The sequence below is a fragment of the Electrophorus electricus genome, chromosome 22, assembly GCF_041902795.1.
Source record: "Electrophorus electricus isolate QZ-2024a chromosome 22, ASM4190279v1, whole genome shotgun sequence".
Classification (NCBI taxonomy): Eukaryota; Metazoa; Chordata; class Actinopteri; order Gymnotiformes; family Gymnotidae; genus Electrophorus; species Electrophorus electricus.
The window spans coordinates 11,683,471-11,706,485 of NC_137518.1; the positions used below are offsets into that span (position 1 = coordinate 11,683,471).

The following is a 23,015-nucleotide window of genomic DNA, read 5'->3' on the forward strand; positions in this document are numbered from 1 at the left end:
ATTAGCTTAGCCGGCTAACTAGTGAGCGAACACAATTACCTCAGCTTGCATTCACTGCTAGCCTTACAAGTTACGTTAATATCAATTATAAAAATCAGACAACATGTGTTTGTCACTCCGCGCCACGCTACTCATAACGTTACTTGGGGTTGGACAGAAACAAAATTATTTTTAATTGTTATTTTTCTGGTTTTATCGTGCTTGTAAATAGTGGCCTCCGCGCTTTGGGCCGTTTGATCTCCGTTAGCTTCGAAGCCTGCGCTGCTCCAGGTGAATCATGGGATAGACGTGCGTCTCCCGAGCCGGTACTTCATCCGGGGACTTTTCGCGTACTGTTTCACGATGACTACGTACTCGGACACGCTACCGTTCTCGCGTGCTGCTTTCACGTACTGTGCAGCACGGAAGTACGCGATAATTCCACCACATAGCTGTGTTTACCTCAGCACATTTATTATATCAACAACATTTAACGAATTAATCTACACTGGTATCATATAATCATCTCAAACAAACACCAAAAAAGCTGTCCTATCACATTTTTGGTATGCCATTTGATTGATCTTAGAAATATATTTGAAGTTAACCACAAACATTATTTTATATTGAACTCTCTTACTCCCAATGACCCTATTCTTGTCTTTACCCAACCCAAATCCTTCAACAGTGCACTTACACATACCCAACACGTCCCTTAGGAGTACAGAGACATCAAATGTGTGGAGGAATAAAACGAGTTCAAACTAACGCCACACTGAGAGGATGCAGTGGGGCTCTGCAACACACTCACGGGCACAGACAAAGAGACGTAGAACACGACTTGGTATCTGAGCAACAGCTGTGAGAAAAATGCTTCTGATGGTGTCAGAGATATTCACCGAGCAGACCCCCAGACTAATTGCCACATATACGCATCTTTGACAATAGCTCTGGGAATAATGAAACTGTTTGTCTACAAATATTTTCTCAGAAGCAGAATTGTTGGGATTTGTTTGGATTTGTTGGGATCTAAATATGTTGATCTGCTCCTTTCTTTCTATATTGCCTTGTTTTTCCTGTTGCATGCAGTGAGTATCTTACTCCTTCTCAAAGGAAAAATGCAATCCTTTTTTTTTTTTTTTTTTTTAGGAATATCTGTTGTTCATAAAAAAACTTGGAATTTAATACTCCATCGGTGTTTTCTTCGGTATGATAATATTATTCGGTATGATAACTTGAAAAAGTGTAGAAATCATCTTCATTGTCCATGAGCAGATCTTCTGTTTGGTCACAGTTGGTTATGAACAGGGGTTTCAGTCACAAAAAGTAGCATCAGAGAACTTGATTTCATATAAAAGCAATAGAAAAAAAAACATATAACAAACCCAAATACAATATTCAACCCCCCCCTGACAAAGAGCACTTTTCACCTATAACATTATGCACACTCTACCGTTACAGCCATTAAAGTTAACCCTCTTTCTGAGAGTTCGTCCCAGAAGAAGCGTTCACTCTTGCCTGTCCAACTTCGCTGTTCTGTCGTAGTCTATACAGCCACGGTGGTAGCGGGGGCCACGGTGGGCGTGGCTCCCTGGGGCGTGACCTTGGCCATGCGGTGCTCTTTGCTCTGTGAGCAGCTCCGTCCACACAGCTGGCAGGAGGCCCAGCAGGAGTTACAGCAGGGCATGAAACGGCACACGCTGACCCTCCACACGAACCAGCCGGGTGACCAGCAGCACCAGCAGAGCAGCGCAGTCCCAGCAACCACACCCAGCACCACGTAGAGGGCCAGCAGGAACATGTACGACTGTGACTCTGAGGGATTGTGGGATAGCAGGTTACTATACACAAGCTGCCAGGCCATCCATAACACCAGACCTCAAACGCACCACTTAACTGTCAGGTTTTGGAGGTTTGTAACCTGAGTTGTGCTTATTTTGAAAATATCAAAACAGATTATATTTCATAATTTTATTATCGTAAATTAGAATGTATTTTACACTGGAAAAATGTATTTATTTGCAAATTAAGAGACTTGTTTGAACCTGGAGAGCATATTAAAAGAAAAAAAAAACATTTAAAGGATTACTCTAAAGATAAGCCTCAAACAACACATTTTATTCAGTAGTCAAAGTAGTTTAAATTGATTGTAGTGTGTTTTTAGTTAAATGTTTGGCTTTATAGTTACACAAGACTCTCTATAACTAAAAGCAAGCATTTGTCAAACAACACCCTAAAATCATATTTACTTCTCTGAATGCGAGTAAACTTTGCTTTGTGGGGAGAATCCCTTTAATGTTGTCACACATCCTGACCATCCATGTCCCTTTGACCTTTCAGTTTCCTAGTGCACGCTACTGAACTATATTGCTGTACTTCTTTGAACACTTGCAAAGCGTTGCAAGTGGACTTGTGGACTTTCCTGTTTGCAGACACATAAATTCAACAATGGTTTGAAGGCACTAGCTGATCCTAGATAGTACAGCTGACAGGTGATTTATAGCTCTGTCTATAGGAAGAGGTAGTCAGCATTCATGTGCTCACCAATTAGCTTTATGGCCTTTGTAAATCAAAGCTTCACCATTACATAAACATAAAATGAAACTGCTGCATAGAACGGACATCTGGGAGAAGACGGGTAGCTTTTTCACGCGCGCTTTAAAGCGTGTCATTTTTTCATGTCTGTCATTCCTCTGGCTAAAAGGAAAAGGGTTGATCATAGTGTCACTTCTTATTTACTTCAGATGTATAGTTACAGTTTTAATTCATCTAGATAAATACAGAAGAGCAGAGGGTGTAGGCGGGACATACCACTGATGGAGCCCAGTTCATGTATGTCATCTGGGCCACTGCATTTCTCTGGAGTGGATGCTCTCAGGGTGGGCGTGTTCAGCAGGGGCATGGGCGGAGTCACCTGGGGCTGACGAGCACTGGCTGTGGACAACACACCTTAAACACAACAAAAAGGAAACATAGAATGTTCTGGACATGAACGTGTGCTGCACACAGTGAAAGTTTTACCAAGTTAAAATAATATTTGATCTTTTCTTTGTTCACTGACTAATGCATCCTGGGAAGTCTCGCAGGTCAGTGCCATCACCACAGTTATCAATTCCTTTGTCATCACTGCAGACCAGACTCATGGGAATGCACTTCCCGTTACGGCAGCTGAAGTAAGGCTCACCCCTGCATTCTGACTGATTAAACCCTACAAAGCCACACAGTGACATACAGTCATTTAAACAGAAGCGAATATTAACGCCAACACAGGATCACTTAAGGGAGTTTGAGCTAAGTAACGGTATTTTTGTAAAGACCATTACTAATATATTTATATATATATATATATATTTATATAACTTTGGGATTTTTATAGCTGTCAGATGTTCTAGCACCAAACATATAAAAATGTCTATGCATGGGATATGCCTGACAGATATGGGTTCAGGAAATAGCATATTGATTTCTGATAAAACCAAATTCCAAGAATTATATATACAATGTTTTCAGAGTAAATCTTTTTTTTTTTTTGTCTTTTACATCCTTTCACATTCCGCTGAATACACTTCATAAGTACAGTTGAAAGTACAGCTGGAAGTACAAGTGGATGTACAGCTTTAAGTACAGTTGGAAGTACAGGTGGAAGTACAGGTATAAAATGATTCTAGGATAGTCACTTTATTTGGAGGTCTTACCCAGCCTAAAAGAGGTGAAGTCCCCTACGAAGTCCACACGGGGTTGAGTACCTCTGGTCACAAGTCGTAGGGTCAGATAGTTACCAGTTGAAAGTACTGGACGCGGCAGGCTCTTTCCACACAGCGGTGGACCAATAGGGGGCGCCGTCTTATCCCGGCCATCATAGAATTGTATGTAGGAGCCGGCGTGGCAGGGGTCCCCCTGACCCTCCCCTGGCGTGGGCTCCATGCGCATCTCAGGCCGGGTGGGTCCTGACAGGAGGGGGCCCCTGGCGGACTCAGGGACGAGGGGTACGGGACTGAACGGAGACACTCGCAGCAGGCTGTAGACCAGGAAGTAACGGAAGTAGAACTGCACCTTATCTCGGGGTGTGGCAGACTGCATCGTGAGGTGGCAGTCAGTTCCCATGGTGACAAAGTAGTACTTGCGTGACTCCTTGTGGGACCGGATGATCATGCCATCTCCCTGGACCATCTGGCCACAGAAGTCCACCATGTTCACTGTCAGGGCATTTACCAAGTCAAAGGATTAATCACATTCCAGGGTCTTCCATAGCGTGAGATATACTCTACATCTCTGAGGTGAGAACAGACCACTCAGACTTTGCTCTGATATACTGTACTCCTCTGAAACAGTGATAATGGGAGGCGAGAGACCAAAGCAAACCTGATTGTTTATCTAACAAGAGTTTGGGGGGGGGGGGGGGGGGGAATTTCCCCCACCCCTCTTGGGTAAGAACCAAATAATAGGAAGATTTATAACCACTGCAGAGTTTATTAGCTTTGTTGCCAAGGGTAACTAGTGAATCCTTGATGCCTGACTTCTTGGAATGTCCCGAGAAAGCTTCAATAAATGGGAAAGAAACAATAATTCAAAAATATTCTGTAACCATGTTTTCTGAACTAAGTTTGCTAAAAATTAGCAGAGTAGAAAATTGAGTTCCTTGTAAGGATTGAGTTCCTTGTAAGGATTTGATTGAGATCAAATGGAAAAGAGTGCCAGTTCCCACTGTAATCAAGACCAGTAAAACACCACAGAAAGTTTCAAACACAATGGCAAAGACATTCATTCTATATGTGTCTTATAGTTTGTCGGTCAAATTATTCTTAGACAATGTTCAAACCTCACCCTCACCCCAACCCTAACCCACACAAATGAAGGCACGCCCAAAACTCATGAGCTTACAAAAGTGAAGATTTCTGAATGATTGAGAACAAACACCATGTTGTGTTGCTCTTCAGTATAAAAGAACTTGTAACAAAACAACTGTAATTTGTAATGTAATTTCTGCTTATTAAACATGGTCCCTTTTCTCTGGAGTACAGAATTTTAAAAGTCACAGTGCATCAGTCTGACTGCTGCTTGTGCTGAAGTGTTGTATATTAGAAAAAAAAAAAAAAGTCTCTCCCCAGAGCTCTAACGCCTGTACCAACAAATAAATTAGTTACACAATGATAGGAGTAATTGCAACAAGTGGTAAACCAACAACGGAATAAATCTTTAAAATTGAACTTCCATCTTCATACCTGTCTCGATGGCGTTAGTCTGGAGTGCCATTATGCTGAGAAGAACAAGCCATTTTGACAGGCGCCGGACACGTTTCTCGTCGCGCACTCTGGCCATCCTACAAAGCGCAACCACTTTCCTAAAGCAGCGCACAGTCCGCTAAGTTTTGAATGCTCCTCCAAAGGCGTTTTAACTAAATCCGACGGATTGGCATCAATGTCATTTGAAGTAAAAAAAAAAAAAAAAAGAAAAAAAAAAAAAAGAAAGAATCGTTTTGATTCACACAAGGGACGTTTAACAAGTGGACCGTTTAAGAAAGCCTTTTATTATTGAAGGTAGCCAGTGAAAATTTGACTGTAATACTTAAAATGTCTCTAAGCAAATCCTTCTTTATCATCGCGACTTTTGCGCCTTTGATGTCTCCGGGTACAATCTATGCGTCTCTGCCGTTTCCATGACAACAGCCCCAAAGTCCTGGGTTAAAAGGAGGGGCCGTAGTGCCCAAACAGCGCCATTCACCCCCATCCCCACCGCGAGGCTTGAGTCAACCATGTCACGCGCACGCCTGCTTTCACTGGGAAGAGAGAGAGACCACAACATGCCCCATTAGGAAGGGAGACCCATCTCTCATGTCACGCCTTCTGCAGTTGCATCATTTTATACATTGTTGTTTTTATTTTACATGATGTGTGTCTGCGGTGATTGTGTGCAATGTGCAATACATTATGTGGCTCAGTCTGCCATAAAAACAAAACAAAACAAAACAGTTTTTCCATTTGGAACAAAAAAGCATTTTGGATTTCAACTTGAATTAACTTGTATTCATGCTTTTTCACCAGAAATAAAGTCTAACCTTTAAAAAGTTGCACTACGAGTAGAGATTCTCCATTGAAAAATGATGAGGTTTACTTTCTACATGATTAAATCTAGGTTTCGTTTCTAACCCCTAATATCCTGTAACGAGTGCGCATGTGCGCGTCACACTGTTGTGAGCCCCTGTAGACCTTTCAGTGACCTCACAACCCAAGTTAAGAGACTCAAAAAGAGCTGATCCAGCAGCTAATAGTGTAATTAATCTGTAACGTTACACAGTAAGTTAGACATTCATTACTTACAATCATTACCACATGGTCGTGAATATAATAATAATAATAATAATAATAATAATAATAATAATAATAATAATAATAATAATAATTTGCACTTACACACCAATATTGTGGAATACACATCGACATTAGATTTATTTAACAATAACAATGTTATCAGAAGAGAGGTGTATATTACAAAACAGTGTGCCATATTTCTTTAGAAATGCTATTTTGAATTATGTTGGCAGACTGCATGCAAAACAACCTCATTTGATGAAATTCCCCCAGGTGAAGGAATATAATTTGCCTGTATAGTAAACCTATTCTGATATAACAGACCCATGCCAACTGGTTCGAGGTATTCTGAACGCTCTATTTATTGCAGAATAGTAATACAACTATTCAGTAATACTCTCTCTCTCTCTCTCTCTCTCTCATATATATATATATATATATATATATATATATATATATATATATATATATATATATATATATAGAATCTCTCTCTCTCTCTCTCTCTCTCTATATATATATATATATATATATATATATATATATATATATATATATATATAAATAAAACTGAATAGTTGTATTACTACACACACACACACACACTTTGTAATAATAAAAAATCTAGCTGCCAGGGTGTCTGCTGGTTTCATGTAGTCAAACCAATCACGGAAACATGCGTGTTGAGGCCAAGAGAATATGGACCAGTCAGCGTTGGTGAACGCGCGATATACGTCAGACGCAACGATACGTCATGCGTAAGTACATACGCTTCAAACAAGTTTGAAACTGAGGAAGGAAAATATTTATTTAAAAACGGAGACAAGGGCGCTAAATACAAACATACCCTAAATAAAATGTGAAAAAATACAATTATTAAAGTATCTGCACTGGCAGAAGTTCATGGTAAATACAAGCAAGGTTCGAACGCATATTATTGAATGATGCCTCGGTAGTCATCGCAGCTAACTAGCTACCTAGCTAGTTAGCGTTCAAGCTAGCTAAGTGCGTAGCATAACATGACAGAATATCCTCAGCTATTAGCCTTAGCAGCTATATGTGCTAAACTAGCCAGCGGAATACAGAATAAAGTTACTTAGCATAGCTAACGTATCTACCAACGCTAGTCCCTAACGTGTTACCTAGATAACTAACTAACTTACTGGAATAAGTTTTCATTTAATAAACTATTAGCAACTGTTTGCTGCCAGAGTTTGCCGTAGCTAGGTCAGGTATCTTTACGTTTCTGCAACATTACGTGTTAAAAGTCAGCTACAAAATAGTAACAGCTAGTTGGCCAGCTAATGCATTATAGCTAACTTACATTTCCTCGACTTTTTACAGGCTAGGTAAGGTTTTGTGTTGTGTACTATTTCACGTTACACTGTCTCTTACCGCCTTGATTTTTTTTTATTTGTAGAATGGCTCCTCGTCTGCAGCTCGAAAAAGCCGCTTGGCGATGGGTCGACACAGTCAAACCGGAGGATATAACGCAGGAACATGTTGAGTTAGCATATCGTATTGCTGTACCGGCGTGCAAGAGGGGAGCATGCAGGTAATGTTATTTTTTTGTTTATATCTACTTTATTTATTTATCTGATTAGTACTGCGATTGCAGTCATTGCTTGCTAGTTTATTATTTTACCCAGTTCTTAGTTTATTGATTAATATCGATTTTAGTTCTTGCAGGTATGTGAAATGTGGTTATTTGATAAGGTTATTGCTTGACCACCCCATTTTTTTTATTGGAACATATGACATCATGGCACAGTGTATGTATCTACTAGAATAAACTACATTTAGTCTCTGTAATGGTTTTGTGTCAAACAGGCGCAACTGCAAAGGGAACCCAAATTGTTTAGTTGGTATTGGGGAACATTCGTGGTTAGGGGAAATCGATGAAAATACTTTCCACAACATCGATGACCCGAACTCTGAACGAAGAGATAAGGTATGGCCATATGTTATGGTTTTTGAACATGAACGCAGATTAGGAAATGTCTTCTGGATTAGCATTCACAGTAGTGTGATGGGGTTGTTCACGAAGCGTTTCTACATAAACCTGTCCTTGTGGACTGATGCTCTGAACCAGTCACCTACACAGTTCAATATATTAAGTTTAGTGTGGTTAGCATCAGTAACCCACACAGTTGAATATGTTAAGTTTAACATGGTTAGCACTCACCTCCAGTTTTAATGGAAATGTTGGCTATGCCGCAAAGTTGAGGACAGGAAACACTGTTGACAGCAGACAACACACTCCGATGGAAGCACCGCTTACAGTCCCCACCCTCCAACACTGGTGAATGTCATGTGATATCGATAGACACCTACAAGAAACAGGAGCTAATCACTTACATGTAGTGAGAAGACAGTTAGAATCAAGTTAAAGAGAACAAAGGACCTCTGTTTCTATTCACTAAATTTGACATGGTCTTGGCATCGTGGTCTTTCAGCAGTTCCTAAATGGGAATATGAATAGGTGAGACTTTCATGAGATAAGGGCGCTCTCAGTTCTCACTGAGAAGCTATGGTCTTTACAATTTAATTAGTGTTGTCTTTTTTTTTTTTATCAATAAATGTTTTTTGGGCATTGTTGTTTTAGAACACTTTTGTGGGCCTGACGAATTTGGGCGCCACGTGTTACGTGAACACTTTCCTCCAGGTGTGGTTCCACAACCTGGAGCTGCGCAGGACGCTCTACCTGTGCCAGAACTCCAGGGCAGAAGGGCACAGCACAGAGTCAGGTTAGGCTGCGTCCAGACCTGCGTCGATCCTCAGACGCCTTATCTGCTTATATGACCTTTTTTAAAAGAGAGTTGGTTGTGCAAGTATGCACTTTGAGATTATGAGCAGTGAACCTAGATCACTTTTGTGTTAATACCAAGTACCAAATTGTTTTACTAGCTTGGCAATATGAAGACAAGTGAATATACTGATTAAAACCAGAACATGAGGCATTGTGTATTGGCATATATGAGGCATATATGAGGCATTGTGTATGGCATATATAGAAACATATCTAAAAAAGATGTCAAAGAAATTACACCGGCCCATTGTGTGTCTGCATTTGTGAAAAACCCACAGAATATGAACCTAGGACGATATGTGAACACCTGCAGTACCTGTTTGCATTGCTGCAGAACAGCACCAGAAGGTACATCGACCCCTCGGGTCTGGTGAAAGCACTGGGACTTAATACTGGGCAGCAGCAGGTAAACCTAGGACTGAAAGATACATGAGGGCTCCAACAGAGTCGCTTGTACTTTTCATCTTTTCTTGACTGGGGTTGCGCTTTCAGACAACTGATGTGATTTCTCGCTTGAAATTCCTTCTTGGTCTATTAATGTGGGCATCAGACAGTGTTTTGAGGGGAGGGCTGGTTAGATTTGTCCACTAGTGTAAATGGTTCTTTGATGACATTTTTAGCAGTTGTAACTTGTATGTTAGGTTTATTGCTGTTAACAGCTTGTCACGATATCAGAAAAGGAAGTAGTCTTTAGTATTGCCCTGAAAATGGTAAAAGTGTTAGTTATTCTCAGGAGCTCTTGTCTAGCAGTTTGAATGTGTCTCTCCTAATCCTCTGTCCTTAGGATGCACAGGAGTTTTCCAAACTCTTCCTTTCACTCCTGGAAGACACTTTATCCCAGCAGAAAGACCCAACCCTTCAGAATGTGATCCAGCAGCAGTTCTGTGGAGAATTCTCTTATGTTACAGTGTAAGTCAGCAAAGACACATAGTCCAAAACACACAGAAATTTGAATATAAATTAACCATATATTTTGGGAGCAGCTGGCAGTAATGGTACTGCAGAAAGATTCATGTAAGATGGATTTGGTGCAACCTAAGTATTAGTAATCTAAGCAACCAAGACATCTGTGTGACTAACACACTGATACTCGGTGGGCATCTGGTACCAATGAGGTGGCTCTTTGTGCAGACTACAGATTCATTGCATTTCAGCAGCACTGGGAGGTAAATACAGCAGATGGCATAGACAGTGAAAAGGATTTGGAATGCTGGGGTTTCCTTGGGTGACGTATTTCGCCCACACTTTATGGCTGGGTTTTATAAAGTCAAACGTCTCAGCTTTTGTACTTCAATATTAGTTCTACTGCCGCCTCTTTTTGGCCTCTGTGTGCACTTGAAAGGCGATGTTTAGTTGAACTTTTTTAGCATTTATTTCTGACTGATTGACATTTATGTTTATATTGAGTAGGTTAACTTTCTCACTGCAATGCTGAGGTCATTTGCATTCATTTTGGCACGCGTTTTGTAGTTGAGCATGTGAAATATGAAATCTTTTATGCTCATTCTCTTGCTATTACACTTTACATATTAGGTATTACACTGGTATAATAACATGTTATTCCAACTGTATAGTGTTATTGCTTGCTTGACTGACTGTCTGATTGTGTTTCTGAGACAGATGTACCCAGTGTGGCCGCTCATCTGCTCTTCCATCTCGTTTCTATGAGCTGGAGCTCAATATCCAAGGCCACAAAACCCTGGCAGAGTGTGTAACGGAGTTCCTCAAGGTGAGGCCCCTGTGACGTTTAAATGTGTGTGTCACAAACGCCATCAAGGCTGTAATCATTATGTAATACATCTCAGCACAGTAGGCCTAGTGCACTGCTAGTTGAACAAGAGGGGTTCAGACACTCTGTGGCATTAAGATGTTTGGATAAAGAGTTCACAAACCTGGTGACCTTGTTTGAACAGCATCAGGGTTTTCCATTAGTTGAAAACAGGTGGGGCACCTCCATCCTAACAGTGTCAGGCCCTTCAGTGCCTGTTACGGGATGCTGGGGATAGGGCTAGGGTTAGGATTAGGGATAGAGCTGGAATTAGGGATAGGGCTAGGGTTAGGATTAGGGTTCGGGTTTGGGTTAGTGCTAGGGTTAGGATAAGGTTTAAGATTAGGTTTAAGGTTTGGGTTAGTGTTAGTGTTAGGTTTAGGGTTCGGGTTAGTGTTAGGATTACACAATGCCCATATTGTACCTGGCTTCTGCTTTAGGAGGAGAAGCTGGACGGGGATAACCGCTACTTCTGTGAGAACTGTCAGAGCAAACAGAGCGCCACCCGGAGGATCACGCTGCACAGCCTGCCCCGCACACTCAACCTCCAGCTCATGCGCTTCGTGTTTGACAGGCAAGTCACATGCACATCTACACACCGCTCTCTTACCAGAGAAAGAATACAGCATCCAGGGCCTCGCAGTGTAGTTACACCTCACTGAAAATGTTATTGATGTTACAGATCTTGCTGCTAACAGGTGAAAGTTGTCAGGGATCAGTTAGCATAGTGCACATTGCATCATATAAATGTTTGTTGTCAGCATTTAAATAGCTTTGTTTAAATAGTTTCGTGTTTTTGTTTTTTTGGGTTCCAGGCAGTCTGGTCACAAGAAGAAACTGAACAACTTAATTAGTTTTCCAGAAATTCTTGAAATGGGCTCGTTTTTGGAAGCAAAAGGTACATTTCTAATGACCATCATATCAAACACTCTGCCCTGACATGTTCCCCCTGTTATCCATCCTTTCCATGTGGTAGAGATTGGACTGAATAGTAGTGACTGTTACTCTACTATATTATATACGACAGCGTACATAACCAAAGGGGGGGAGAAGGGTTTGATTTGGTCACAGCTAGGACAGCACATGAGGTGCCTTCTGATAGGAATGTAAATGACTCCAGACTCCTCTGTAAAACCTCAGACTCTGTTTACGTTAAAGCCGTGGCTGACGCCGTGCGTTTTTGTGTCATTTCTCCAGAGGAGAAGTGCACGTATGACCTGAGTGCTGTGCTGATCCACCGGGGCGTGAGTGCCTACTCTGGCCACTACATTGCTCATGTCAGAGACTCCCGCACCAACGACTGGTACAAGTTCAATGACGAGGAGATCGAGAAAATGGAGGGCAAGAAGCTACAGCTGGGCCTCGAGGAGGATATAGGTGAGGAGCAAAGTGCTTACCTGTTCACTCCACAGCACCTTTGGGTTCTCGCACCTTAATCGCCGTCAGACACATGGCATTTATACAGAGTCATTTACATAATATACACATGGCACTAAGTGTCACCATACCATGATGAGGTACTCTCAAACCCTACGTTACAACACTTGATTTCATAGATTGGTTGGTTGAGACAGACGCTAGCAGTCACCTGAGCCCTCAGACAGATGTTCAGAGTTGTTGTTGAATGTGTAATGCAGCTTTAGGCCAGACATGACCACCTCCATCTAATTAAGCCTTCCAATCTTTTTTTTTGTTTGTTTGTTTGTTTTGTTTCCTGTTTGATTTTCGTCATCAGCTGAAACTGTCAAGTCTCAAACGCGGAAGCCAAAGTATAGCAAAGGCTTTCACTGTTCCAGAAACGCTTACATGCTGGTGTACAAGCGTCGGCTAGACCAGGAGGACCAAACCCAGACCAATGTGGAGGTGCCAGGTATGGCCATGGGGCCCTCGTGCTATATCATAGGCATATTTATACAGCTGATCATGGATCAGTCTTCCCTCTTCACATGCTGTTGCACTGATGTGTGGGGCCCACTGAGAACAAGGCCCTTAGTCTCAATAAGAGTGGAAGTCACATGTGTTTGAATTGTCACTAAAAACGTTGTTGGATAGTCACACAGAGACTTCACTGAAAAGAGCCGGTGACGTTACTACAGCTGAAATGGAGATGTGTGCTGTCGTTAATGTTTTCCTTTCTAACAATCCTTGTGTTTGTTTGTTTTTTTTGGTGGTGTTTTTCTGTGTTTGTGTTTGGTTTGTAAAGCCTTTCTCCAGAGGCTTGTGGACCAAGACAATAAAAAGTTTGAGGAGTGGTGTAGTGAGATGGTAGACATGAGGAGGCAGAGTGTGGACAAAGGCAAGGCCAAGCACGTGGAGGTCAAGGAGCTCTATGAGCTCCTACCAGCGCAAGACGGTAAAACACTGTAGAACCAAGGAAAGGTGGAGAAGTGCTCATGTTTTTCACTTAGTAATTCATTACTGCATTCTGTTCAGTTTAATCATTCAGTGTAACTTTAGTCAAATCATAAAATAGACTTATTTAGTAGCCTTAAACAATGCCAGATACTGTCTGCACAGACACATTTATTACTGGTATCGACTGATGCCATTTTGTTGGACAAGGCATTTAGTGCTTTATCACTGGACTTACAGCACATGCTCATGCCAAACAGACTATTGCAGTTGTTGCATAGAAATATTAAATGATGGTGTTGGCACCAAAAAAAGTGTTTTGGCATTGCATCATCTCGACACCAGTACTGATGAACCATGTTATAGTAGTGGCAGATATAACATATGAGAGGGGAAAAGCAGTATTAACCAAAAAAAAACTTCTCCAAATTCTGCTTGGATTGATTTATATGCCATTAACACTCAAAATGTTCTGTATGTATTGACTGTCACATGGTCTCTCGTCCCACCTCACACAGGTTTTGCACTCACCTCATTGACTAAGGGCTACAGCACCATCTCCTGGACATGTTGTGTCCTCACATTTCTATTTGACCTCCGTAGGTGAGCCTTTTGAATTTGTGCCTGTGGAGTGGTTGAAGAAGTGGCTGGACGACTCGACAGCCACCAAGGCGATTGACAACAGCCCCTTTCTGTGCATGCACGGCAAACTGCACCCGGACCGCATCGGCGAGGCCAAGCGCATATCCAACGCCGCCGCGGAGAGGCTGTTCAACCGCTATGGTGGAGGACCCAGAGTAGACCGTAAGGGCTGGCTAGCGCCCTAATGTTTTGTTCACATTTAATCGGTTGCTTTTTTAATTGAGGAATAACTGTCCTGTTTGGATTGAAAGGCTAACTGTGTGGTCGTCACTGGTATGTCCACCCGTTGCCCGTGGGGCTGTGTAGGGTCCTTTCTGTGTAGAGACTGTGTTACTCGCCGCTGTCAAGTCCTCAGGCTTAAAAATCAGCTCAGTGAAGACTACCGAGAAGTGACGAACCTCGCCAAGACCCAGCTGAAAAGGTACAACTCAGGGCGTCATTGACCTCTAAATAAAACTCTGCTTTATTGGCATATAAATAAAAACCAAAACAGTGTTGGTTGTCTGCTAAGCTTTAGGCCTCTGCACAGCTGGATTTAAATGTTTATATTGTATTGTATTGTGTTAAAGCATTATGCAGGGTTCCTGGACACCTGATGTAATTTCTGCTGTAGTGTTGAAGCGACTGGCAGGGTTACTAGATAATCAGATTGCTGGTGATGTGTTTCAGCAGTGATCTTGGAAATCTTATTTAATTCCTGGTGTTGCTGGTGCTGTGTTGTAGCGGTGATGAAGGGTTCTGGATCGGAAAGGCGTCTCTGAGACAGTGGAGACAGCTGGCGTTGGAACAGCTGGAGGAGGAAGAGGAGGAGACTAAACACACCAACTGCAAAACCAACGGGGAGAAACCCACCTGCACAGGTGCGGAAGGTACTGGGGAGATTCGCTCTCACTCGGCAAAAAAATGGCAAAACGGCTCATGCTTTTCAGTGTTGTCCAGGAACATGGACTAAATGGGCAGGAGCGGTGGTAGCTCAGTGGTTACGGTACTTGTAATCAGAAAGTTGCCGGTTCAACCCCCACCACTGCTGGGCCCCTGAGCAAGGCCCTTAACCCTCAATTGCTCAAGTTGTACTCAGTCATAATTCTACGTCGCTTTGGATAAAGGTGTCAGCTAAATGCCATAAATGTAAATGTGTGTTTGAGGCCTGTCTCATCATTTATGTATGCATTATTTGTGTTTCCATCTTGTAAACAGATGGTGAACAAGACAATGATGGTGATGAGGAGGAGATGAAGATGTTCAATGAGGACATTCTCTGCTGTCATGGTTGGTCTGTTTGGGAAGGCATGGCCTTAACAAAGACTTTACAGCACATATGTAATGCATATATAACTTGTGTATGTTTGTGAATCTTTAGGTCAAAAAGTGTTATTTTTGTATAAAAACTGTCAAAAATAGGGTGCAGGGTGCTAATAAAGTTCCTTTATATGTTCAGAATACAAAGTTCAAACTATAGCCATCAGATATCAATAGCTATTTTGTGTGTGTGTGTGTGTGTGTGTGTGTGTGTGTGTGTGTGTGTGTGTGTGTGTGTGTGTGCGCGCGTTTCTCACAATCTTCTCCTCCTGTCCAGGTGGTCTGAGTATTCATGAGGGTGAGAGGCGGCTGGTCTCGCATGAGGTGTGGGGTAAACTGAAGGTGTACTTCCCCAGAGCGCCAGAGTTCAGCCAGCGTCAAGAGTCATGTCAGCAGTGCACGGTAATGCCCCTCGCCCAGTCCTTGCCCAGTCCTCGCCCAGTCCTCGCCCAGTCCTCGCCCAGTCCTCGCCCAGTCCTGACCCAGTCCTCGCCCAGTCCTGACCCAGTCCTCGCCCAGTCCTCGCCCAGTCCTCGCCCAGTCCTCACCCAGTCCATGGCCCTTAGTGCCGTCCCTGCTCACACTGCATCACAGTCAAGTGATCAGGAGCACCGAGTGTTTGGCAGGGTTGTGCAGGGAGATGGGATACGCATGGGATATGTCAACTGTGTGGGGCTTCTGTGCAGACTGGGCCGAGAAACACTGCAACAGACTCTGTACATACTACACTGTCCTAGCTCCCCACACTGTCCTAATTCCCCACACTGTCCTAACACTGTCCTAACTCCCCACACTGTCCTAACTCCCCACACTGTCCTAACTCCCCACACTGTCCTAACTCCCCACACTGTCCTAGCTCCCCACACTGTCCTAACCCCCCACACTGTCCTAACCCCCACACTGTCCTAACTCCCCACACTGTCCTAACACTGTCCTAACTCCCCACACTGTCCTCACACTGTCCCCACACTGTCCTAACTCCCCGCACTGTCCTAACTCCCCACACTGTCCTCACACTGTCCCCACACTGTCCTAACTCCCCGCACTGTCCTAACTCCCCACACTGTCCTCACACTGTCCCCACACTGTCCTAACTCCCCGCACTGTCCTAACTCCCCACACTGTCCTAACTCCCCACACTGTCCTCACACTGTCCCCACACTGTCCTAACTCCCCGCACTGTCCTAAATCCTCACACTGTCCTAGCTCCCCACACTGTCCTAACTCCCCACACTGTCCTAGCTCCCCACATTGTCCTAACACTGTCCTAACTCCCCACACTGTCCTCACACTGTCCCCACACTGTCCTAACTCCCCACACTGTCCTAACTCCCCACACTGTCCTCACACTGTCCTAACTCCCCGCACTGTCCTAAATCCTCACACTGTCCTAACTCCCCACACTGTCCCCACACTGTCCTAACTCCCCACATCACATCTGGAGAAGGGGAGAAAAGGGAAAAAATAAATTAATTAAATATAATATACACACAAATATATGCACATATACATACATGCACGGAAATCCAATGAAGATTCCAGGTGTATAACTTTAATGTACTGTAGCAAAACATATTTACTGTTGTCCTAAATCACCACAACATAGTAGTGAAGTACACAAAGTTTCCAGAGAAACAGGACGTTTCATCCAGAGATCCTTCAACTGCTGCGTATATTTCTGTAAGTAAAGTGTACATTTTAAATGTGGTCTGTTTCTCAGAGGATGGAGAAAGAGGGCAAAGAAAATGAAGCTCTGAACAGAATGATGGCCAGTGAGCAGAAGAACTCCCTCCTCAACCTCTTCCAGGAGAAGAATCGCCCCACGCTACAGAAATGGCCCCAGGTGGGACACAACATTAACACCGCACAATACTCACACCGGTCAACACTGCACTGCAACACTACACAATACTCCATAAAAGATACAATAAGCAGCATTTTTTCATTTTGTTCTTAAGAACTGTGTAAATAACTCGCAAGTGTTTATGTAGTAGTTCTGGTTTGTGTCTTAAGCAGTTATGCAGTGTTTTAGATCTGTTGCAGTGCCAGTTTTGCTCCCAGGTTCTAACAACTGAAAATAGAAAAATAAGTGCAACACCACTATAACTCCTCCTGCAAGTTTCTAATCAGAGTAACACTTCATACCTAATGCTGCTAACGTTTGTTCCTATTGTTTAATTAACATTTGAAATTGAGATTTGTCATAACGTTTTCTTGCTGTTAAAGAGAAGGATTGTAATTTCTATCTGTGTGTGTGTGTGTGTGTGTGTGTGTGCAGGATACTGATGTCTTGTATATTGTTTCTCTGTTCTTCGTTGATGAGTGGAGGAAATTCATCAGGTGAATTAATTTTTTTATCTAGTTAGTAAATATGCTTTTCCCATATTGTCCCAAGCTTGCATATTTATTGGAAAGTTTTGTCCATCAGTGGTTCAGGCTTAATTGGTAAACTGCTCTGAACTGTGTAGCTGTGTAGTCTGTCCTAACTGCTTGAGAAGCTAGAACAACACATTTCCAAGGCTCCTTTCCTCTACATGCAATACTGTGTGTCATCACAGGAGGCCAGCAAAGTCCAACCCAGTGTCCAATGTGGGGAACAACATCCTACTGTGTCCTCACGGTGGCTTCATGTTTACGTACAACTCCATGATTCAGGGAGATGCTCAGCAGTGAGTAACTGAGTAACCTTCCCTAGATAGAACCTCGAGATTATAATCTCAAACCACTGCAGTGTTGATTGTAATCTTAAATCTTACAAAGAGGGTTCAAAGTGTAGTACCGTAATAGTTCACCTGGGTCAAGTTGTTTTTGGAAACTCATCTCAGGTTGTTGTTGTTGTTGTTAAAGGAGCGTGTTCTGTCCTCTTTCATGGTCAAGTTTCGTTGTATTGCCACTTAGGACAATTATTTAGCTTCAGAGCTATCCCATACCATTTGCTCTTTTTTTAGCCCTAGTAACCATGGTTACAGAGCCTTCTTACCTGTCTCTCACTTTGTGTGTGTTTGCATGTGTGTGCGTGCGCGCGTGTGTATGTGTGTGTGTGTGTGTGTGTGTGTGTGTGTGTGTGTGTGCGTGTGCGTGTGTGCGTGTTTGTCGTTGCACAGTATAGCTCTCCTCTGGCCTGCTGAATGGGATGTGATCTGCAGACTGTTCCTGGTGGACCAGCCAATTTGCATATGCAGGACTCAAGACATGCAAGACAGCGGTAGCGTGCAGTACCGCACCGAGCCTGGTAACACAGCACAGCCTTCACATGCAGTACCGCACCCTAACCATAACCCTAATGGGTCGTAGTAGTTTGTGGTTTTACCTTCTAGGATTTACCAGGTAAACGTTTCCTGATGTAACCCATGAGAAGCTTCATAATTATCCAGTGAAATAAAACTGCAGAAACCACTAAACTGTGGAGTTCTGTGGCCCTCTCTAACACTAACCCTCACATTAACCCTCTCTAACCCAAACCATGTCTAACCCTAACATTAACACTCTCTAATTCTAACCCTAGTCCTAGGCCCTAAGCAGCCAGTGAAAGAGGTTTAAGGCATTGAGAACCACAAAACACCTATAAGTGTAAAACTGATATAACCTAATTGGCTGAGGCTGAAACATTATCTGTCTCTGATGCGGCTTTGTGTGTCATGTCTTCATGCATTGTCAGAGCTGTGTCGAGAATGCCGCGAGGGCTTTATCTTCCAGCAGCAGAGGGACTTGCGGGAGTACGCTCAGGCTACAGTTTACGTACGAAAGGTCATTGACAGCAAGCGGGTGAGTTTCCTTTTACCACGCAACTAACACACTTATCTAACATCAAGGCCTTTGAGAGGGACATATCTGCTTCAAATGTACAGCACAGACCCAAATGCCCTGTATGTGGGTCCAAGGACTGGGCTCAAGAATCCGTGAATAAAAGTGACGCTCCAAAGGCCTTGTCTGTATTCATTCCTGATCTTTCTTCTGCTCTGCTCTGTACTGCACTGCTCTGCTCTGTAGATGATTAAGGAAGCTGCTCCTGAGTTCAGTATGAGTGGCTCTGAGGCAGAGGATGAGAGAGAGGAGCCCAAAATGGAAGGGGAGAAAGACCCCGACTTTAACCAGGTAAACCTACGCCCCTTAATCCTTACGCACCGGTCCACTTCTACATCCACGACCAACGGTGATTTGTTTATTAATGCGTTCTTTTATAAAAACAAACGATGACGTTTCCAGTTTGATCATGAAATAAAGGAAATTCAGGCTTAGGGAAACAGAAGAAAGCGAACCAGAACAGCAGAAGGGAAATAATAACCAGACTAACGACACACTCACCTTCTGTAAATTCATGAAGTTAATTATTCTGTGGCTTTAGCATATTCAAACCGCATGAAAAAACAGTAGATCGCGGTTTTTAAGGGAGATTTGATAGTTTATTCTACAGCATCTTATTTAAAACAACTTCAACTAACAGTCCATAGATTTATATTTTATAGAAAGAATAACCATCTTGTAAACACAATCAGATTAAACTCCTGTTTGTTGGTTGTCCCTCTCGGCTCGGCAGACTGATGACGGGGCGAAGCGTCAGAAGCTGAGTGACGCGAGTCCCAGCACAGCTCCGTCATGCGTCCCCTCCGTGGCCTGCACAGCCACTGCAGGGAAGTCTGGCATTCGCAGGAGCATGCGACACAGGAGACTCCGCGGGGAGAAGGCCCTCATCGTCTCTGCCAACCAGACCCTGAAGGAACTCAAAATCCAGGTGTGTGCCCTTAACTTGAGTGTTGTTAACTTAAAACTTGCATTTAACCTTACCTTTAACCCTAACCCTGATCCCTGCTCTGTATGCACAGACACTGTGCATTCTCGTGAGTGTTCAGCTCTCAGTAAATAGGACGTGCATTTCTAGGTCATGTTAGGTTTGTCTCACGTGACTTTGTTTCTGCAGATCATGCACGCCTTCTCTGTCGCCCCATTTGACCAGAACCTGACGATAGATGGCCGCTGTTTGACTGACGACTCGGCTACTCTGGGAAGCCTGGGAGTCTTCCCAGAGAGCATCATATGTCTGAAGGTACTGCAACCAGGATCACAGAAACTGGCTCCATGAATATTTCATCCATTTGATATATTTTGCTGACATAACTCCTTTCCGGTGGTGTAGGCCGATGAACCTATTGCAGATTATGCCGCTATGGACGATGCATACCAAGGTTAGAAGTGTGTGTGTGTCTGTGTCTGTAGGCCTTATTTTCTGGTCATTGTGGTGTATTCTCTACCTTCTACAATGAAGTTCATTGAATTTTAAAAAGTAGCCTAATTGTACTTGGAACAGGAATAATGTAATTGTACTTTACTTATAGAATACTTGTAAAAAGTGCAGAAATTACCTTTCTTTACTGCATGTACACTCTCTGACCACTGTATCTACACCATAGATTAGGTGCACACTATCGGGTGCGCCATAGATTAGGTGCACACTGTATCGGGTGCGCCATAGATTAAGGTGCACACTGTATCGGGTGCGCCATAGATTAAGGTGCACACTGTATCGGGTGCGCCATAGATTAAGGTGCACACTGTATCGGGTGCGCCATAGATTAAGGTGCACACTGTATCGGGTGCGCCATAGATTAAGGTGCACACTGTATCGGGTGCGCCATAGATTAAGGTGCACACTGTATCGGGTGCGCCATAGATTAAGGTGCACACTGTATCGGGTGCGCCATAGATTAAGGTGCACACTGTATCGGGTGCGCCATAGATTAAGGTGCACACTGTATCGGGTGCGCCATAGATTAAGGTGCACACTGTATCGGGTGCGCCATAGATTAAGGTGCACACTGTATCCGAGATCTGGTGACTGGAGGCCATTTGAGTTCAGTGAACTCTCTCATGTTCAAGAAACCAGTCTCTTTTGTATAACACAGTTGTAACGAGCGATTATTTGACTTGCTGTTACCTTTCTATCAGCTCGTATCAGTCTGGACATTCTCGTCTGAGGCTTTTTCATCCGGAGAACTGCTGCTCACTGGATAGTTTCTCTTTTTTGGGTCATTCTCTTTAAATCCTACAGATGGCTGTACGTGACAATCCCAGCAGATCAGCAGTTTCTGAAACACTCAGACCAGCCTGTCTATCCCCAGGCCATGTTCAGAGTCCTTTACATCACATGCCTAAATGCATTGAGTTGCTGCCTTGTGATTGGCTGATTGATATTTGCATTAATGAGCAGTTGAACAGGTGTACCTAATAAAGTGGCCAGTGAGTGTATCTTCCTAGTACATTTGTGTGATTTTTGCAAAATATTCTTTTTTCAGTCTGCTTGCCTGAAGAAGGATTTAAAGGTAAGAAGTCTATCATCTGTTGCAGTATATACTATATTTGATATTGTTGTGTATTAACAGGTTTTATAAATAAATGCTAGAGTTTCTCATTAGTAGACAGAGGTTAATGTTTTCCCTGCTTTAACACACCCGATTGGTCAGTGACTGCCTGTCATCACTTCAGTGGAATAGGCATGAGAATCTGTTAACCTGTTAACACTAGGCATGGGAATCTGTAAATCTGCTAACATTTTTTGTCCAATATACAGGTACTGGGTTACTAGGACACTGATGGACGTTCTTGATGTGGATGAACGCTAACATCTCACTGAAGAGAGAAGCTTGAATTAGTCTGAAGAATCTTTGAGGGTTCGAAGTTAGATTTGTTTTTGTGCCTTTCAACTTTTTTTTTTCTTTTTTTTTTCTTTTATTTTTGTAACTTAATGTTGCGCCTCCCCTAAAAGCGTCTGTCTTTGGATACAGGTGTGCTGAGTTTTAATATTACAAGATGTTGATGCATTCTGTAAGTGCATACCATGACTGTGAAAAAATACGGGTTGGGACATTAAACGGTCTTTACATAACAGTGCTTCTTGCTGGTGCCAGTGTGATGTTCTCTTGAGATGATGGCTTGATGTGTAGATACCCGGCTTAGATTTGCTGGATGACACATCTGTACAATTTCTAGGCACAAAGTTTCATTCAACGGAATCACATGGCTACACCCTGCAATCTCACTCAGATATACATACGAATGCATGAGCAACTTCAATATTAAAAATGTAAGTGTCTGTGTAATCACAATGATACCCTCACCAAAAATAACTTTAGTAAACCGATCTTTAGAGAGGCACTCATTTCCAAAATAGGAAAAAATAAACAAAAAAACTCTTGCAAAATAGTTTAGACGTGTTCTGCTACTACTTGACATGTTATGCAGGCCTCTGTGTGAACTATTCTTTTCTGTAAGTCTTTCATATGGGCAATAAAGTTCCTTTTTTCACATGCTCAGACATCCTGGTGTGTAAATATATGGAGTTATCTATAATATCTATAATCTATAATACACAGATCCATAGACTCTTATAAATGAGCATCCAGACCTCTTCTTGCTCATTGTAGTTACCCAGAGTCCATCACACCCCCTTCCCTGAAACTAGTAGCTCTAGACAGCCAATCATACAAATTAATGCAAAAAAATCTAGTTCATAGTTATGACTAAGATATTGTATGGTAAGGTTTTCTCTGCACTAGGAGAGAAAGGAGCATCAAACTTTTACCAAAAAATGGAACAATAAAACTTAATTCATGATAGATTATGGTATAGATAATATAGAGGAATTTACATTGTTATTGTTTCATTTCTTGTCTTTGGTGTTTTTATTAGGTGGATCTTAGAGTGACAATATGACAGAAATTTAGCTCAAATCAACTGGAACACCTGTGGTTGACACTGAGTTATGTTAAATTTCTATAAGTACATCTAAGTCTAAAGCCATTTCACTACTTCCTGTTTCACTGGCAGATAAATATGAGAAAAGGCAAGTTTATTTTGTAGCAAG

The 23,015-nt window shown here is 42.6% G+C and overlaps 2 protein-coding genes across 11 annotated transcripts; one reads left to right on the forward strand and one right to left on the reverse strand.

The window, feature by feature from the left end:
• Positions 1-432: 432 nt before the first annotated feature.
• Positions 433-7,779, reverse strand: ldlrad2 (low density lipoprotein receptor class A domain containing 2). Its single transcript, XM_035520352.2, has 6 exons — positions 7,683-7,779; positions 5,202-5,755; positions 3,675-4,175; positions 3,041-3,187; positions 2,791-2,928; positions 433-1,794 (listed from the first exon to the last, which is right to left on the reverse strand). The coding sequence occupies exons 2-6, from the start codon at positions 5,296-5,298 to the stop codon at positions 1,526-1,528; spliced, it is 1,152 nt and encodes a 383-aa protein (XP_035376245.1). The 5' UTR covers positions 5,299-5,755; positions 7,683-7,779; the 3' UTR covers positions 433-1,525.
• Positions 7,035-22,460, forward strand: usp48 (ubiquitin specific peptidase 48). Of its 10 annotated transcripts, none has more exons than XM_081705518.1 (28): positions 7,035-7,045; positions 7,708-7,842; positions 8,118-8,238; positions 8,893-9,034; positions 9,375-9,502; positions 9,881-10,005; positions 10,717-10,825; positions 11,305-11,442; positions 11,684-11,762; positions 12,062-12,241; positions 12,600-12,734; positions 13,068-13,217; positions 13,820-14,020; positions 14,165-14,279; positions 14,582-14,727; positions 15,056-15,127; positions 15,435-15,559; positions 16,878-17,000; positions 17,436-17,497; positions 17,716-17,826; positions 18,262-18,389; positions 18,816-18,922; positions 19,148-19,252; positions 19,695-19,889; positions 20,076-20,201; positions 20,292-20,340; positions 21,448-21,474; positions 21,723-22,460. In XM_081705518.1, exons 2-28 carry the CDS (start codon positions 7,709-7,711, stop codon positions 21,743-21,745), a joined length of 3,156 nt encoding a protein of 1,051 aa, XP_081561644.1. In that variant the 5' UTR covers positions 7,035-7,045; position 7,708; the 3' UTR covers positions 21,746-22,460. The 10 variants fall into 10 exon arrangements, 8 of the variants coding, with proteins under 8 accessions (XP_081561644.1, XP_081561643.1, XP_081561642.1 ...); XM_081705517.1 differs by lacking the exon at positions 7,035-7,045 and adding an exon at positions 7,052-7,208; XM_081705516.1 differs by lacking the exon at positions 7,035-7,045 and adding an exon at positions 7,052-7,193.
• Positions 22,461-23,015: the final 555 nt, after the last annotated feature.

Bases quoted from the DNA above. Each gene is read 5' to 3' on its own strand.
- ldlrad2 (XM_035520352.2), bottom strand. From the start codon at position 5,298: ATGGCCAGAGTGCGCGACGAGAAACGTGTCCGGCGCCTGTCAAAATGG. The intron at 4,176-5,201 runs GTATGAAGATGG...ATGCCCTGACAG, and splicing joins GACTAACGCCATCGAGACAG to TGAACATGGTGGACTTCTGT. The intron at 1,795-2,790 runs GTATGTCCCGCC...ACAATCCCTCAG, and splicing joins TGAACTGGGCTCCATCAGTG to AGTCACAGTCGTACATGTTC.
- usp48 (XM_081705518.1), top strand. From the start codon at position 7,709: ATGGCTCCTCGTCTGCAGCTCGAAAAAGCCGCTTGGCGATGGGTCGAC. The intron at 12,735-13,067 runs GTATGGCCATGG...TGGTTTGTAAAG, and splicing joins GACCAATGTGGAGGTGCCAG to CCTTTCTCCAGAGGCTTGTG. The intron at 17,498-17,715 runs GTGAATTAATTT...GTGTCATCACAG, and splicing joins GAGTGGAGGAAATTCATCAG to GAGGCCAGCAAAGTCCAACC.